Source organism: Nematostella vectensis, chromosome 3 (assembly GCF_932526225.1).
Source record: "Nematostella vectensis chromosome 3, jaNemVect1.1, whole genome shotgun sequence".
NCBI classification, from domain to species: domain Eukaryota; kingdom Metazoa; phylum Cnidaria; class Anthozoa; order Actiniaria; family Edwardsiidae; genus Nematostella; species Nematostella vectensis.
Genome location: NC_064036.1, coordinates 6137543 through 6155071, shown reverse-complemented (window position 1 = coordinate 6155071; position 17529 = coordinate 6137543). Strand labels below are relative to the sequence as shown.

The following is a 17529-nucleotide window of genomic DNA, read 5'->3' as shown; positions in this document are numbered from 1 at the left end:
TTTAATATTCCGCAAGTGTTACCAAATTGTTACTAAAATTCTATAGTAAAAAGAGATCTATTGAACAATTTCAGTGATCTTAAACAGCAAGCATCATGGAATTTGTACGAATCTGCATCAGAACTGTGCAATTTTGAAAAGATCGAAGTATTGCGGTTTTGATGTAAAGGCAAACGATTATTACAACCACGATACAGGGCCAAAAGAATGACCCCACAATTTTTTATGCTATTTACAACAGACGAAAATTTAAGTTCCGATTAAATATTCTAAATTTTAAATTGCTCAAACTAGTTTCATGACTCATCAATAAGACCATTTATTGCTTGTTTAGATTTGTCATCAGGCAGTTCTCTCGTGCTGAACCTGCGCTATGGCAATCAGAACAGCTCCCTGGAATTCCTCGCAAAGCAGCTAAACGTGGATGCGAGGTGGTTCTGTCGGTCATCTGAGTCCCTCTCGTGTGCTGGGCGATGCGGTAGAACACAAGACAGAATGGCGCGGCCTTCACCTTCGAAATGTTACTGTGACGATCTTTGTTCGTCACTTGGCGACTGTTGCTATGACTACATACCAAGGTACAGCCTTTGTAGCGGCGTAGACAGGATTTTTCTACAGGAGGGGGCCCAAAAAACCCTTTCAAGGCATTTTCTCCTGTATTTTAGATAATGGCTCATACATTAACTGTTTTGGCTGCTAGAGGGGGGGGGCTGGGCCACGCCCTGGCTACGCCCCTGCTTGGTTTGAACCGTTAGAATCGAGCCGGCATGAATGGCCTATTTAATTGAATGCCCACTTTAAGGTATTATCCATATCAATATTTTGGTGACCTGCTCGGTCAATTTCTTAGAGGCCTGGGTCTCAGGGCTTTTCAAGATTAGTGACAAAGATTTGACCAAGCAATCAATTTTTTTCTTGAAAAATTCTTGCCGCGAGTCTCAAATTGACAGGAATCAGCATTTTTCACCATGTTTTCTGGAGATCAGGGAGCAGAAAAACTTTAGCTCTTCTAAATATGGGCATCAATGACCATATAAGGCAAAACAAACAAAGGACACTATCCGTGGGGAATATGTTTGATATGGAGATAAGAAGGCTTTACAATTTTAAAAATTATATTCGGCTCGTTTCCAATAATAAAACAAAACGCCGTCACTACTTATTCTGACCGACATCTCGATTATCATGTTGGTTGATCTTTAATCACTCGCTTTTTGAAGTCTGCTAACTTTTTTGATTATCTTTTGTTTTTATCCCGCCGGATTTAACTGTACCGACTCCTGAATGCCTTATTGGGGACGACCTAAGAATAAGGCACACGGATTACGGATTTAAAGAAAAAATAGAACGGATGTCGCATTCTGAAAACGTACCGGATCACGGAAATGAAAATTTGTCGTCGGATTTCGAATTCCGATAATCGTGACAGTGAATTTTGACATGTGATTTCCTTATTGTTGATGTCGATTTTCTTATTGTCGATGTTTCTTCGTGAGTTGCGGATTCGAATAGAAGCAAAACTTTGTGCGGATCTGCGGATTCGGAGACACACATCGCCATACAGTTTGCTAGTACTAGTTATTGTAGATATAAAGCTTTATATCCGTGTTTTGACACATTTATGAAATCAAAAAAAAGCTAAAAGTTGAATGGCAATGGTAACGTCTTTATTTGTGACTATAGAGGTGTCCGCTTATGAACAAGTTTAAAAAAATATAGTGTATATAATCGGGACATTATTCTGCCTTAAATTCCAGTCTACCAAAGGGTCTAGCTGAACCTTCCTTACTTGGCGAAGTCTGCTTTAGAGTTTTGGACTCCATAGTTATTTCTTTTACCAATATATAGGTGCGAAAATGCAACTGAATGGCGAAAACTTGGGCCTGGTACAAGGACGTGTGTAGATGGCGTGATAGCTATATCAAGATGCCCTTCACTCACCATCGCAAGCAAAGCAGTTATCAGTGGCTGTCATAGCGCCAGCAGTCAACCAGAAAATCTGCTCAGCGGTGCTCCAGTTTACGACTATGCGCAGGGAGTCTCCTACAGAAACCTAGATTGCGCATTGTGTAACAACGCAACTAATGTCACCTTCTGGTATTTAAAGGTCGCATGTCCTAAAAGCGTTTCGACAGCGCTTGGTAATATGACAGCTTTACTAATTGATGTCAGAGACAAGTGCACTTGGGAATATCAAGTCAAGAACGACATGAAGAAACTCACCTGTCAATCACCTGATGACACATGCAAACGAGGCTTGAGCGGCGATTCAGTGATAGACCGATACCAGGCAATAGTTCACGACCTCTGTCACATGTACGCACTTCCTATGTACCCAACGCTCATGCTTCATGTCGGACGAGGGCTACAAATTTTCAAGCCAATACGGAACCCACATTGTTTGGTATGCCTTAATATTACAAGTCCCCATACCTGTCGAGAATTCTTTCCAAATAAGGGATCATTATCTCCTGACCTAGGAATTTTATTCAGCCTGAGTCCTGGTCGACAACCCCAGATATCCGTAACTGAAAGACATTCGACCACAAAAGGTACGTTTATAAGGGATGCCGACACTACATCAATGCCAATGATGCCGTCTGGGAACTACTCTACACTCCATGCGCTCAACTGCACTCTCTTGGTGATCAACAAAGCTGACTATAAATCTCTGGAAAACTCAAGTGTGTTTGTCCCGAGCCTTTCTAGAATCTACCCGAACAACTCGTATTTCATCGTGAACGAGTCGCTCTTTGTGTGCTCGAGTGAGGAAAAGGGAGGCATGGCCCATAGTAAGGTTTTGGTACCGACTGGAATATCCGTCTTACAGATAATCACCTACGTTGGGCTTGCTGTGTCTTTCGTATCTGAGGTACTGCTATTAGCAGTGTATGCAGCGATGAAGCAGCTTCGAAACGTTCCCGGTTTAAACCTCATGAGTTTCGTAACGGCGCTGATAATGTACCAAGTGATCTACCAAACCATTGGTCTAGACGTCAAAGAGGAAATTTGTATTGTTATAGCGACGACTCTGCACTACTTCCTATTGGCTGCATTTGCATGGACGGGTATCATGGCCTATGACACCAAGAAGACGTTCAGTACAGAGAGTAAGTAACATTAAGAGTAAGAACACCAATCAGCCACCCCTCTGTTATTGTTTACAATTAAAAACACAGCGGCTCATTTGCAAGAAAATTCCAAAATAACCATCCAGGATTGAAGTCTGTTACTTTATGAATGATAGTTGATCGATTAATTTGATTTGATTGTTTTTCGGTTAACCGTTTGGATTGGCTGCTGCAAATAGATTCTTTGAGTCACTCGTATTGTACGGGAGCGGCTTAATTGGCCTTTTTTAAGAAGGGGCGTGAGGAAACCTCGAGTACGGTATATCGCGTACAAGATCTCGAAATATTGCAATATCTCGTTAAAATATCGCAAATCACTCTTGGACACACCCTAGTTGTCAGGTGTGATCTACAGATTATGTTACATTAAGTTGTCTCGCGTGCAATATCATCTAAAAGCGTCTGATTCCTTGTAATTCGCTCACTTTTCTTGTCCTTTTCTCCTAGCTACTTACGTTCGTTTGTTTTGTGGTTACAGGCATTCGTCATGGTTACAGCGCAGGTCGGTTCCTTAGGTACTGCGTGACAGCTTGGGGAGGCCCTTTGATATTTGTGCTGACGTGTGTGACACTAGACAGAGCTGTCCCCATGGTAACAGTCGGATATGGTGAGTTTGGACCGAAAACATAGCTTAGAGAATCAGAAGCCAATATATAAGCAGGCAAATCAGCAAAATACTGCGAGACACGGGTGGGTCTGCTTCGGTCAGCTTCGGTTTTGTCGTAACGACCCACCCAAACATTTGAATATGTGTATAGCAAATCAATGGATTTCTGACCAGGCGAGGGAAGGGGGGGGGGGGGTCCAGTTGAATTGCCAACAGCCCCTTTATCAACACCCCACTTATGATATTGAGTCTTGCAGTCAGTCAAAAGATTTCTGTTTGGCTTTAGGTTCAGGGGGGTACTGTTGGATTGGCAGCAGCCTCGGTCTCGCTATCACCTTCCACGTACCCATCGCCCTCTTCTTGGTGTTCAACTTGGTCTGCTTCACTCACACCCTCGTCTCTATTCGTCGAACCATGAAGGTATCTCAAAGAAGGCCAATCACGCCGCCATTTTTTGCTCCCGCCCAATGCGGAGTCACACAAAGAATTCATATCCATCGGCTAATTCAAGAGAGATACCAAGATATTTTTCATGATATATCGTCATCGTGACATATCAGACTTTATCCGTAGATTGTTATTTTGAAGTTTGCTTGCAAATGAACCGTTGTATTTTCAATGATAAGCAATAACAAAGGAGTGGTTGATCGGTTGATATGAGCCAGCAAGTTGTGGCCCTATTGGATATTTTGATAGAAAGTCAAAAAAACCTGCTCCAATGATTTTATAATAAGCATCGAACTGTTGTATAACTGCGTGCTTGCATGAATTCTTAGAACACCCGCGTGGTGCGCACCAAAAGGACATCAAGCCTGCTAACGCTATGCGTCAAGCTCTCCTCTGTCATGGGTTTCACGTGGGGACTGGGTTTAATTGTTGGGTTCGTCCATTCGCCGTACTTGCTCTATCCCTACGTCATCCTAAACAGTTTTCAAGGTTAGTACTATTTGTGTCTCCACTAAGATCAGAGAGAAAAGCTTGTCAATTATTTCGTACGATTTTTTGTTTTATGAAATGCGGAGTAATGGAGTAAACTTGAGTTCCTGCAATGCGTACAACCCAACCAAAAGGGAAATACGAATATGGATACCTACTCCTCCTTTCCCAATGTCCAGGCGCTCCAACACTATAGAGTCTTTTCGGCTAAACGACCTGCACTGAGATCCTTGCGGATCCCTGGCCATTGTAAATCCTTTCGACTATTTAATAAGCTAAAAACCGTTAAAAAAATATATAAATATTATGTCGCTCTTTCAGCCGCCATTTTATCAGCTATAGAGATTTAAGGGTAAGTTTGAACGTCGTATTATCCATGAGCCGTATTCAATGCAAAAGCATGCAAATGAAGATAAAACTTGATTCATTTGCATGCATTTACATTGAAAACGGCTCATGGATAATACGGCGTTTGAACTTAGCCTAAGAAATAAATTTGCATCAGCATATCATCTACAATCGCTTTTGCATTTTTACAACTGTATTTGGTAAGCAAACGGTAATGCTGTATTTTGGTGGTTATTTTGTAATTTTATTTGTAAATAAATGCAAAGGTAAACAATGGAAAAGGATAGGGAGAAAGTGTTATTTTTAATATAATCCTACTTCAGCCATATCAATGAAAATACCCAATATGGTCGTGTTGGTTGACCAGAGTAATGAGTATGGATCACCAAAAACTTGCACTCGGCTCGGACAAATGTTTATCTTTAATAACCCTTTTTCATGGCAGACTGCCCAATACCATTTTTTGGTGATAACCTTCTTCAGCCTACATACTTTTTAGTATGTAAATGATAATACGATTATTTCTTTTATCCTAATTAGGTTTCTTTGTTTCCTTGGTGTACCTTTCCAACACAACCACGATCAAACACATCAAGTCAAGTTACAAAAGGAGGGGCCCCATAACGACGCAATCAGTAGAAAAACTTGTGTCACTGGAACTCCGCCAGACGAGGGACCACTCAACCCTAGTGCCCCAATAAGAGAAACGAGCTGATAAACTATATAGATTTTGAGGCTTGACAAAAGGAAATGTCAAAACATCGACAATGGTTACCAGGGACGACATTTGGCTCTGGGCCCTGTCTAATGTACAGCTAAGATTGCTAGTGACGTCATATGCCTCTAAACCCTGTCTAATATACAGCTAAGTTACTAGGTTACTAGGGACGACATATACCTCTGAGCCTTGTCTAATATACAGCTAAGTTACTAGGTTACTAGGGACGACATATACCTCTGAGTCTTGTCTAATGTGCAGCTAAGTTACTAGGGACGAGATATACCTCTGAGTCTTGTCTAATGTGCAGCTAAGTTACTAGGGACGAGATATACCTCTAAGCCTTGTCTTGTGTACAGCTAAGGTTGCTAGGGACGTGCCTCTATGCCTCCTTCTAGTGTTCAGCTAAGGTTGCTAGGGACGTACCCCTGAGCCCTGTCTTGTGTACAGCTAAGGTTGCTAGGGACCGGTTGCTTTTAGTTGTTCGCAAGTGTTAGACAATTAGGATGGCCATCATTCTTAGTGTAAAAGCTCTTTTAAAGCAGTGTAAAAGTCATATTAAAGCAGTGTAAAAAATGCTATTGAAATAAAGCATTGTAAAAATCATATTAAATCATTGAACATCCTATTAAAAGAAGTCATATTAAAGCAGTGTAAAAGTCCTATGTAAGCAGGTCACCCATGGCCTCTGACCTTTAATCACCGTGTTCTGTAGGTCACTACTTAGGGCGGCTTGATTGCTAAGCTTATCATGTTGTACTTGGAAGGAACAACTCTCAAGCCGTCTATTACTGGGAAAAAAAAACAAAATCGAAAAATCGAAGAAAAAAGTCGAAGCCTGGGCGATGGTAGAGCCAAATCCCAGATTACCGATGACTAACTTGGGATGAGCGCCTATCCCGCCCTCTTGACGGCACAGAATGGTTTATTTTTTATTCGGAGATCGTCAAATATTCTACTTCTTCCAAATGACTGACTGCCCCCCCCCCCCCCCCCCCCTACACACACACACATACGCACACACCTTAGGTTAGACCATGGAACATAATTAAAAGATTGAACCAAGGTTAGAACAAGACTAATGTCCATAGTGAATGTATTATATTCATATGGACCCGATGACTTTCAAGTCCAAACGAGATGGCACGGTCCCGCGCGTAATTACACGAAATCAAGTGCAGTCATGTTTATATAGTCTGCTTTACAACTAAGACCGGCCGTCAAAGCAAGCTATGCTGATTATTGCGTGCGGAAGACTCAATGTGGGCGATTATCCCCATTCGCCGCTCATACCGACAGGGCCTCAGGAAACGAGTGCATTAACGAACCCCCACGCCATCTGTTCCACACTACGGAAGAGCACCTTTGCCTTAAACTAACGCCATATGTTTTCCACCCCAAACTTTCTCAAACAGCACGGCCTTGCCACTCAGAGAACCCATAGTCGAATAGAAGACACTCTTATTGGTGTATTTATAACAAGAAATGCGTTTTTTTTTTTAGATTTGTTTGATATCTCGGCTCCCTGTAATGACATACTTGGAATATCTTTCGTAATTCCACTAGCAAAGGTCAGCTCCTTTTGGACGTGATGGATGGGATTTTGATAACTTTCGCAAAGTCGGTGACCCGACCTGTGATAGGGCCAAAGCTATTGGTTTCCTGTGGGAAAATTATACTCACTTCTAAGTAAAGGCCCTTAAGAGATTTCCGATAAAGCTTGTCGCACTCTTGTGAGTTCCTTTACCAAGTATTCGGCTTGAGGAAAGTAGCAGCTTCTTTGCGAAAGTTCCGCGAAGAGTATTTATAAATTAACCTGGAGGCATTCGATGAGTAGATGTTTAGGATTTTTCCGAGTTGCGTTCAGGGTTTCGAGTGGTGTGTCATCAAGGGGGAGAGATTGAGTGAGTTTTCGCATGCTTTGTAAAATCTATGGAAGCAACACTAGCATTCCTTTACTCGAAAATATTGCGGTAACCGACGCAGGGCTCTGCGGCCCAAACAAAAGACATAAACTCCTTCCGAGCATGCTGAACCTATCTGGGAATCAGGAAAAAAAATAGAGTACTTACCCCAGTGACACGGAGTCTATACCAGACTGATTAATGAACATAACATTACCTAAATTTGTTATTTTTGTCTGGGTTTCTAGCTTCCCGTTTTTCCCGCCATCAGTTTCCCGCCATCAGTTTCCCGCCATATCACGAAACATGCTGATTAGGCGCGTCCGCGGTTTTTATTTCCTTATTTTCATTGACGTATCGTTTCCTACAATCACCCTTTCTTCTCTAATCAGTTTTTGTCGTTGTGGACGAGTCCTTGTTTTTTAATTACATCATTTTCCTTCCTGAAATAAAACCCTAATCGTCCATCCTTAATACCCGCAACTAAATCTACGTGAAGCAATTTACTTCTGCGAGAATATCTACTCGGGTAATTCTAGTTTATTGATTGATGAATAAAACGAACATCAACTTCAAGACAGCCAGTCCAAAGAAAAATAAAAAATAATGATATTTTAATTTAGCAAACATTGTACGAGCAGTGTATACAACTCTCTCCGGTGGATTTTTCATAGTTTTATTGTTAAAAAAAAGGAAGAAGAAAAGTTGGACCTGGGCCAGCCTCAGATAACATCAGTATTATCTGGAATGCGCGGTACCATACATCATCAGACTTACTGTCACCCAAGCTAACAAGATTATCAACAAACCTCATGTAGAAAATGAAAAATGGTCTGCTGAAATGTCTCCTTATCAAATCCTACTAATGTCCCAGTAATCTGAAAAGCCCTTTTTAAAAGGTGTTAGACTTACGGTTATTAGAATAACGTTATCCTTTGTATGGATGGAATTAACCAATTTGTTTGTTTGTATGTTATGTATTAAAACCACATGATATAACTACGAGTCAATTCTACTCTATTCGTTGCTGCGCATCCCAGTCAACACTTGTTTGAAAAAGTATGTTATAGGGGTTACAGGGTGCTGCGTTTTCTAATTTCTGGGGTTTTCTAAAAAGCAATCTCAGTTTCTACCGTGGGACTCACCGCATGGTGTCCTAATCGTGAACACCTTCGGCTTATCACCGTGATACAACCCCGGGATCAGCAGTTCCGCTCTGCAGAAGAAACTCGTTCTAAATCAGAACCCTGAGCTCTATCTGGGCTACTCCAAGAGATTTATTTGGCTACAGTTTCTCAATCCTTATAGATAAGCCACTTGTGTGAATTGCTGGTACGAGCTCAATGCAGTCTTGGTTGTAAGTCGAACACGTTGGACGTTGGCTGAGATCCACGTGAAGATCATCTAACAAAGCTCGGTCTAAATCAAAGCCCGGGACTGTATTCGCGGTACTTTTATCTATTTCGTCAAACTTGCTCAACCCTCAAAGATAAATCCTCGATGTAAATTTCTGGAGCACGTTCAAGGCAGTGCTGGTTGTGAAGGGTACGATTTTGACGCTTGGCTTAATTCCACGTGAAGGTAAGTACTGAAATAAGTACATCATTTCCAGCAAGTTCCCTGATTAACACACCCAACTTAGGAGGTTACCCTTGTATCCTTGGCTGATCTGCTTCTTATAAATTTTAAATCATGCAACCATATTATGGGCTTTGACTTTGTTATAACTTGGGTACGAAATTTGTAGTCGAATTGATAACAATTTTATTAATTGGTAATACAAAGGCGCTTTTATTGACATTTAAGCAAACGGTGATAACGGGGATAGCGTTTATTTTTACTTATTTTATGTTTTATTCCTTGATTTGCCTATAACCCCCTAGTAGGGTTAGACTTTGGCAAAGGGACAAAACATTTAATATCTGGCAACAAAAATAAACAAACAAACATTCGATCAAGCCAAAATATCTATAAAAAACAATCAAACAATCCTAGGCTAAAAGGTAGTACAACATTCCAGTAAAAATACCTCGTGCATCAGCCAGCTGGACCCAAAAAAACCCAGAATCATCAGCGGTGGTTAGATATTAAATGGTCGCTTCCTAAGTACATTAAGAATGATGTTCTGGCTAGTATGAGCTTGTATTATAAATAGTGTCGTTCGACTTGCATAACTCCAGAAGCCGATCCATGCTTACTCCCTGAATGCCGAAGGCTACTTCCCTAAAAGAGCGCTTGTCTATATTCAAGTCGGTCGTGTGTTTAATCTGATCAAAGACTTTTCATCGCTACTCTAACCTAGCTCATGAAATTTGATTTATGAATTTATTTCACCACTGGAATCACCCCCTAGTGCTTCTTGATAGGGGCTTCTATGTGCGTAGCTAAAATCTCGTTAGAGAGGGGGGTGGGGTAGCTCGCGCCCTCTGTGTGTCCACCTCTCACGCGCCTGGCTTCTGTTAAATACGATTTTCTGTTCGTGTTCCTCGCGGGGTCACCCTAAATCTCCCCAGAAGGATTGTAAATCAAAATACATGAGAGTCCTAGGTGAAATAGATTAAAGAATAATGAAACAAAAAAACTGCACAACCTTAATCCTAAAATGGTTTTAGTCTTAGTCTTATAGTCACCACCGTCTCCTTTTTCTTGGCAAGCCTGGTCACGCCCCCTCATCCTTTTTATTAACAACCTCATAATTCCTTTCCCGATTCGGGCTTGATACAAAAGACTCCGATCATTTTGATTTAGGCTGCTCCAACGTGGAATAAGAAATAAGACGGAAACTAAAGCAAGTCCAAAATACGTCTATTGCCTATGGTTAAGTAGTTTCGTAGATACCCACAAGCTCTTATTATTTCTTTTCAATAAGAGGCTAAGATATACAGCATTGGTGTGCAAAATCTAGCGGATTATTTCTTCAACCCTCTAGGTGTCCTTTTAAAAGGGAAAGTGTAGATTGCTAACCATGTGAACACAAATGCGCGGCACGTATTTGCCTCATAGAACAAGTATCGGATGTGTCAGGTTTTTTAAAGTGATGCTTGTTTACAAGGGGTAAAAAGTTCTTCGCACGTTGAATAACAACAGTGGCGTTCTCTGATTGGTTGATTCCGTTGTCGGATAGAACACGATAGCCCCCCCCCCCTCATTCTATGTGCGATGAGATGCTGTTCGTGAGCTATATAAAGAGCCCTACAAACTGCTGTTGTCAGACATAAACACAAACGGTGACAGAACTTCAGACCTGTGCAACTGCAAGGTTGACTCAGTGCCCGTTTATAGCAACCTAATTGATCAAGGACTGAACTTGAGGTGACTCGCATTCAAAGGGCATCAGTAATTATACTGTTTTCTTGAAAGGAGAGAGAATGAATAGATCTACCTTGCGTTGTGTTTATTATATGTATGAATTAGAAACGCTTTTTTGATAATTGGATTCTTTCATGCTAGTAGTACTGTGATTACTGGAAGGAGCACAGAGAAATATGACGACCACTAAGTTGATGTGTGCCCTGCTTCTTGTGGTGGTCGCGTCACATATGCGATGCGAGGGAAGAGCGCGGGGACGAAGACACCGAAACAGCTTCTCTCTATTAAACTCGGTACGTATTTAGTTGATAATACTTTCTATGTTATCAATATTCTGTACCTTGAAGTATTCAACCTCTGATCAATCATAACACCATAACTTACACATAATGCTGGTCCATACATGATACCGCGCGTAAATAAAGCACGCTCGTTAACTACAGGTTGTTTAAATCTACTTCATCAAAAACGCATCAAAATGCGCTGACTATAAAAGCACGCTTTGCGCTCTTCAACATAAGGTTTGCGGTGTTTTGTTTTTCACTTCGAAGAGAACTGAAAAGTGCATGTACCGATAGCCCAACTTTTTTTGAGCACGGAAAGTTAGAAATAATATAGCGCCTAATATTCGGTTTGTTGTTACTGCGCTAGCATTTTTAAAAGATTGCTCGTTGACTTTGTCATGTAGGTGCGATACCAACGCATTGTTTAGTTTTCATTACCATCATCAAGAGTTTCTTTATCATACCCAAACACTTCTATCACACAATATTACAAACTCAACCCTCTATAAAAACTACATATAAACAAGGCTTTCAAAAGTCATGAATCTCACAAGAATTGCCGCGGTTTGTGCACACATAATTGGCATTCATTTAAATGTTTAAAAAGATAACAGCGGCTCGTATGGCTTTTATATCCTTGCAATGGGAGCTGAGTTATCTCATGAGCCAGACGCTCGCTTTCACGCTAGGCTCCGCCCATGTGATTATGGACGTAATAGTGTTATCATCGCTTCTCTCAGGACTAATTACAGGGGTGTGGCCTAGGGGGCAGACGGCTCGACCCTTGGTGCGTATCTATTACGGATGTCTTTCGTAAAGACCAAGTCGTGGGATATAATCAAACACGGTTCACTCTTAGGGCGTAATTAAATGCGTGCGCGTTGGAAGCGGGCAAAGGTAAAGCATATTTTGAGACGTGTCATTGTAAAATGCCTTTGTTTCCTTGCGTTGTGGGTTTTTTTTTGTGGCTAGCATTCCCGGGGGCTATTTTCTCGTACAGCGTGCCTTCTTTTTTAGACGATTCCGGGCTCCTTGCAGTCGTCCTTGAATGAGGCCCACCCCCGAACATCCATGCGATAGTCTGGAGCAACCAGTCAGATTAGATTTCCTTATTACTGACCTTCTCAACTCCTCGAATCAATGAACTCACCGCGAGTATAAATATATGCGGCAAACATTTCCACTTGCAGTCCGATTGTAGTCTCTGCGTTAAAACCTTTTCTGATCGACTAAAATGACTTTACTGTATACAAAAAGAAGTAGCTGGCTCATGTTGGGCTTTCTGCTGCTCGGGGTTGGAAGCCGCCTCCCCGAAGGTGTTTGTCGCCACGTCGCTAACCAGACGAATGCGCCCCACGCTAGTCCAGTGTATCCCTCCAAACCTTGTAACACTTCGTGCTTCGTGGTAAGCAACCACCCATACCCGCCGTAAAAGGATTGTTTATTTAGAACCCTTAGTATTTTATCTAGCAATATATCTCTCGTGGTTTAAAGAGGGTTTTGGGGGATTTTTTGTTTATAATGCGCGTCTTGGGTGTCTCACTCCGTGCGCTTCTGATGAAAGGTGTGACCGCGCTGTCGATACGCAGTCTAAAGATGTGCACCGTGTGATTGTCTTTGCGCTAGACTCCTTTTGCTTTCCTCCCTAGGTTAATACGGACTAATCAGACACTGTTGAGATAATAGGCTCTTATTAAACCTCCCCTCGACAGTAAGCCGTGTCATATGCTACGGAATGCCATTGAAAGAGAAAGACAAACATACCTTTCTACTGAAATAATATTAGCTACTGACGAATTGACAGAAGCAAGCCAGCAGACAAAAACTGATGGATTCAATTGTGTTTGCGTGTTCATTACAAATGAAACTCACTTTCCAAGCGATATTTATTCTGATATCGTAAATTCGAGAGAGACGGATTCAGCAACTGTGTTTTTTGAAGATGTTTAGCAATATATGGCGGGCAGTCATAAGCACATGCACAAATCTCACAAATAGGAATTTTATCACTATCTTAAACTTATTCAAATGTTCATCTGAAGTAGCTTTGGATCTTTGTATTATTGTTTTATTGCATTATTTCTCTTATGACACTTACTTACTCAGACCACCATGAAGAATTTTGTTAAAGCCGATTTATACAGCACGATTCAGTCGTATGCAACATGCCTATGCCATGTGTTAGCCCTGAATTTAACAGAACGACTTTCGTAGCCGAACGTCGTAATGGATGTTCGGATTTTCCTACGGCTCTCGTAGTTGCGCATCGTAGCGGATCCGTAGGCTGATTCACTCTACGACTCGAGGTGTCGCGGGCAGGTCACATACGACTAAATCGTGGTGTCTGAATCACCCTTTAATGGTAGTATGAACTTGACAGGAATTAGCAGAAGATCTTATTTTAAAATTAGATCTTAACAAGGTGTAATGTTAGATTAAATCTAGAAATATATTTTACTAGCAGGCAAACTCGATGGAGGACAAAGAGGGAAACTCCAAAGTGGATGCTTTTGGTAGTTGGAATAATTTCCTTGGACATACCGCCAACACGCGCAACAATAAAAAGTCTAAATCCAAGAACAAGGCACCTGTCTCTCAGGTATCTAACGACTGCATATCTTTTTTTTTCTTTTTTGGTTATGAACCCAAACAATTGCCTCACAAAAAACTTTTTTGGATCTTGAAAATCTTTTCAACTGTCGTGTTGGCTTTAGGGCCCTGCGGTAGTTGGCCCTCCAGGCCCTCCCGGTCCCCCAGGACCACAGGGACCCGCCGGCGCGATTGTGACCGAGGCTTCCATGATGACAGAGTTTCGCAACTTGGTCCGAGGTAAGACTTGTTAATAGTTGGTGAAAATAAGTACCAACCTTAACTTAACTAGAGAGTTATCTTTACAGAATCGGCAGAGAAAAGGTCCAGACGCCTAGCTGAGGTAAGACAGTCTTTGCTTGTTGTTATTGTTGTTCAATTCGTTCCGTTGTTGTTTTCTTTTATTGTCGCTATTGTTGTTTTTGTTGTGTTGCTATTGTCGTTGTTGTCATTGTTATTGTCTCAATTGTTGTTTGTTGCTGTGTTGTTGTTCGTTATTTTTTGGTTATTGCTGTTTTTATTTTTCAGCGATTGTGAATTATTTATGAAGAAATCGAAAACATTTGATCTTTTTATACTTAATGAATTAGATTTTACGGCCTTTACCATTCATATTCTTTCTGTCGTGTTCATAGTTTGACCAGAACATCAGCCTGATGGCGGCAGGAACGCCTGACCTTCTTACAGCCTTTCACATCGAGCTCAGGGGTGACGTCCAAATCCCACGAAAAACTCTACATGAACTTGGCAACTACAGAACACATGTAAGTACCCCTTACACCTACCCACCCCCACCTCACCTCTACAACCAACTCTACATGAACTAGGCAACTACAGAACACATGTAAGTACCCCTGAGACCAACTCACGCCCCCCCCACCTCACCCCTACAACCAACTCTACATGAACTAGGCAACTACAGAACACATGTAAGTACCCCTGAGACCAACTCACCCCCCCCCCCCACCCCTACAATCAACTCTACATGAACACTGACAAAACTTCAAAAAATAATAGCAAAAGTTATTGCCAAAATTACTGCGTTACAAGCACATTGACGTTGTAGTCCCTAATCATATGTGAAACTATCTTAATTCTATTTGGAACTCATCCCATGTATACAATATGTATAAGGACCAAATAAAAAGTATGTATGTATGAACTCAGCAATTACAGAACACATGTAAGTACCCCTGACACCAACCCCCCTTCAACCTCCCCCCTCCCCATGGACTCCCACCTACAACAAGCAATACATTAACTAGGCAACTACAGAACACATGTAAGTCCGCCCCTTCTACTCACCCCCTCCCACCTACAACAAGCAATACATGCACTAGGCAGCTACAGAACACATGTAAGTCCCCTCCCCCTCCCCCCCCCCCCCCTCATACCTTCTCACCCTCTCTGCAACAAGCTCTTTATGAACTGTGGCAACTACAAAACACAAGATAGTCTCGCACACACCTTGGAGTCATCTTCTGCTCATCTAATGTTTCTGGTACAACAACATGAGGATATTTCCTAATGTGCTCGCGCAGATTGGACACTACGGCACCTTTGTGCGCGGGAATGACGTGGACTTCAAGTCGGGCCGCTACATAGTTCGCTACACCGGCATCTACCAATTCACAGCTAACATCCACGTGCTTAGACCACGTGACGCAAACCTTAGACCTCGTGACAACATCAAGCTCAGGATATGTATTACGTCACTCTGCAATCATAACACGTGAGTCCTATGATGTCATCGCCTGCTTTGTGTCTAAATGGTTATACTGGAGACTTGCACGCCAGAATTATATGGGTTCGCTTATGAGTTTTGGGGCGTTTTATCAAGCTTGAGTGGAATTCGAGTGGTGTGCGTATCGAGAGAAAGCACATCGTGCGCGTGTGCTCCGCCCCCTTTCGGTTACCAAACAGGCGCGTGAACTGCGCATTCATAGGTATCATATGGAATACGGAGTATATTTGACGATCATTTAATAAGAAACCACCCACTTTTTCAGACAAGGCGCGCACGTTGTGCACCACTCTCCTGCCAAAAGCAGTGTGTTTTTGTAGAATCGATAGGCTTTGGCCACATTTTGCGTGATATCTATGCTAACCTCTCGTTAGCTGTGTTATCTTTTGTGCCTTACTTCCGATTTAATGTCCTGTGCATCTTTCTTGCAACAGGTCTCTGATGACGATAATTGGGCTAAATACGAACAGCAAGATTTTCACTACGAGTCTTACTGGCATGTTACACCTCAAGGTAAATATTATTATTCCCAGTTTTCAGTTTATGATTCTCGGGAACCCTGTGCGAGACTACTACAAAACTACTCAGTTTTCACAGAGGCTTCTAGAATATACCATTTCAACCTTGTGTTGATTTATTTTACTCTTTATAAAAAGCCCATTGCTTTGTATTATATTTGTTAAAAAATATTTATGTTGTTTCTCCATTTAGACGCACTGACTACCATGATTAATGCTACTATCGGCAGAGTAGAAATTTAATCTTAGGAGTTCAACTTTGTAGGACAATTAGCGCTCTTATTTAAGCCACCTATAGCTACGCGCGCTTGCTTTCATATCATAGTGTTTTTTTTTTCTCCAGGCCGGCCAGTATGTGTCTGTCTTCGTGGAAAACAGTTCAGGAAACCCAATCATCATCAGCAGTCAGTCGACTTTCACTGGCATTCTCCTCGGTGCTTAGTCGACTTTCGCTGGCATTCTCCTCGGTGCTTAGTCGACTTTGACTGGCATTCTCCTCGGTGCTTAGTCGACTTTGACTGGCATTCTTCTCGGTGCTTAGTCGACTTTGACTGGCATTCTTCTCGGTGCTTAGTCGACTTTCGTTGGCATTCTCTTTGGCGCTTAGTCGACTTTCGCTGGCTCAGACTTTTTTACATACGGAACAACAATATACTGATAAAGAGCGCAGGAAAGCAACGGTAGATATAAGCGTGGTAATACTTTCAAAACACCTCGCAGGGTAGCCTAGTGAGCAAGGATAACGCGTTCAAACTCAACTCACAAAAACTAGAAATTCACAAGCAGTTACAAAAATAGCCTTGTTCTTGAATAGTATCTCTAATGCTTCCGTGTTCACACAAGTACGGAGATTAGAGTAAAATGTTTTTGGCTTCTAGTTTGATTAACGCCACTTTTTGACGCAGTGATCTCACTAGCACCGAAACATAGGTTCAGATTAGATATGTTTAAAGTGCGAACGGTAACTTAGGGTCACTTTGATATGGGCATATACTCACTGCTTATTCACTATTATTAATGTTATTTAGAATGTTGTTTCTCTGTTAAATAATTGCTCGAATATGCGATAACTACTTGAGCGCATTTGTCTGCGAACTTATTAGTCGAAAGACTAATAAGTTTGCAGACAAATGCGCCAAACTTTGTATTTCTAGAAGGTGTAGATATTTTTTTATCATTTCGTATTCTTTGTTATTTCGTTTCGGCTCTTACGTACGATGCAAAGCTACGCGGCATAGATAAATTGTATAAATGGGATGATAAGGAATGTAATCTAATAAAGGCATCTTATCTTGGAGAGCATTCAAACGTTTGAGCTTTCACTTAAAAAATGACGTAGGGTTTGTGCTTAGCTGGTAGAGATTCTTATTTTGTTCACTATTGTATTTAAATTTTGCAATAAATTTATTTGTTCAGAAATACTGTGTCCATGGAGGTAGAA

The 17529-nt window shown here is 41.5% G+C and overlaps 2 protein-coding genes across 8 annotated transcripts in view; both read left to right on the top strand.

Moving 5' to 3' along the window:
• The window catches only part of LOC5502964, a 33237-nt gene extending 26849 nt beyond the window's left edge, over nucleotides 1–6388 (top strand). For 2 of the 3 annotated variants that reach the window (XM_032371273.2, XM_032371272.2), the window contains exons 2-7: nucleotides 335–578; nucleotides 1849–3110; nucleotides 3610–3738; nucleotides 4025–4158; nucleotides 4515–4674; nucleotides 5563–6388. In XM_032371273.2, coding sequence (XP_032227164.2) covers nucleotides 496–578; nucleotides 1849–3110; nucleotides 3610–3738; nucleotides 4025–4158; nucleotides 4515–4674; nucleotides 5563–5723 — 1929 coding nt within the window. In that variant the 5' untranslated portion in view covers nucleotides 335–495 and the 3' untranslated portion in view covers nucleotides 5724–6388. The remainder of the gene's footprint in view (nucleotides 1–334; nucleotides 579–1848; nucleotides 3111–3609; nucleotides 3739–4024; nucleotides 4159–4514; nucleotides 4675–5562) is intronic. The other variant, XR_007307418.1, reaches the window with a different exon arrangement.
• A 2339-nt stretch (nucleotides 6389–8727) lies between these two features.
• LOC116610392 (adipolin) lies at nucleotides 8728–17507 on the top strand. Of its 5 annotated transcripts, none has more exons than XM_048725551.1 (9): nucleotides 8728–9225; nucleotides 11095–11246; nucleotides 13702–13836; nucleotides 13952–14066; nucleotides 14135–14169; nucleotides 14462–14590; nucleotides 15368–15558; nucleotides 16005–16083; nucleotides 16432–17507. In XM_048725551.1, exons 2-9 carry the CDS (start codon nucleotides 11130–11132, stop codon nucleotides 16528–16530), a joined length of 900 nt encoding a protein of 299 aa, XP_048581508.1. In that variant the 5' UTR covers nucleotides 8728–9225; nucleotides 11095–11129; the 3' UTR covers nucleotides 16531–17507. The 5 variants fall into 5 exon arrangements, with proteins under 5 accessions (XP_048581508.1, XP_032227160.2, XP_032227159.2 ...); XM_032371269.2 differs by having other exon boundaries at nucleotides 8733–9225; nucleotides 11098–11246; nucleotides 13699–13836; XM_032371268.2 differs by having other exon boundaries at nucleotides 8733–9225; nucleotides 13699–13836.
• The last annotated feature ends 22 nt before the right edge of the window (nucleotides 17508–17529 follow it).

Bases quoted from the DNA above. Each gene is read 5' to 3' on its own strand.
- LOC116610392 (XM_032371269.2), top strand. From the start codon at position 11,130: ATGACGACCACTAAGTTGATGTGTGCCCTGCTTCTTGTGGTGGTCGCG. The intron at 11,247-13,698 runs GTACGTATTTAG...ATATTTTACTAG, and splicing joins GCTTCTCTCTATTAAACTCG to CAGGCAAACTCGATGGAGGA. The intron at 14,170-14,461 runs GTAAGACAGTCT...TCGTGTTCATAG, and splicing joins GGTCCAGACGCCTAGCTGAG to TTTGACCAGAACATCAGCCT.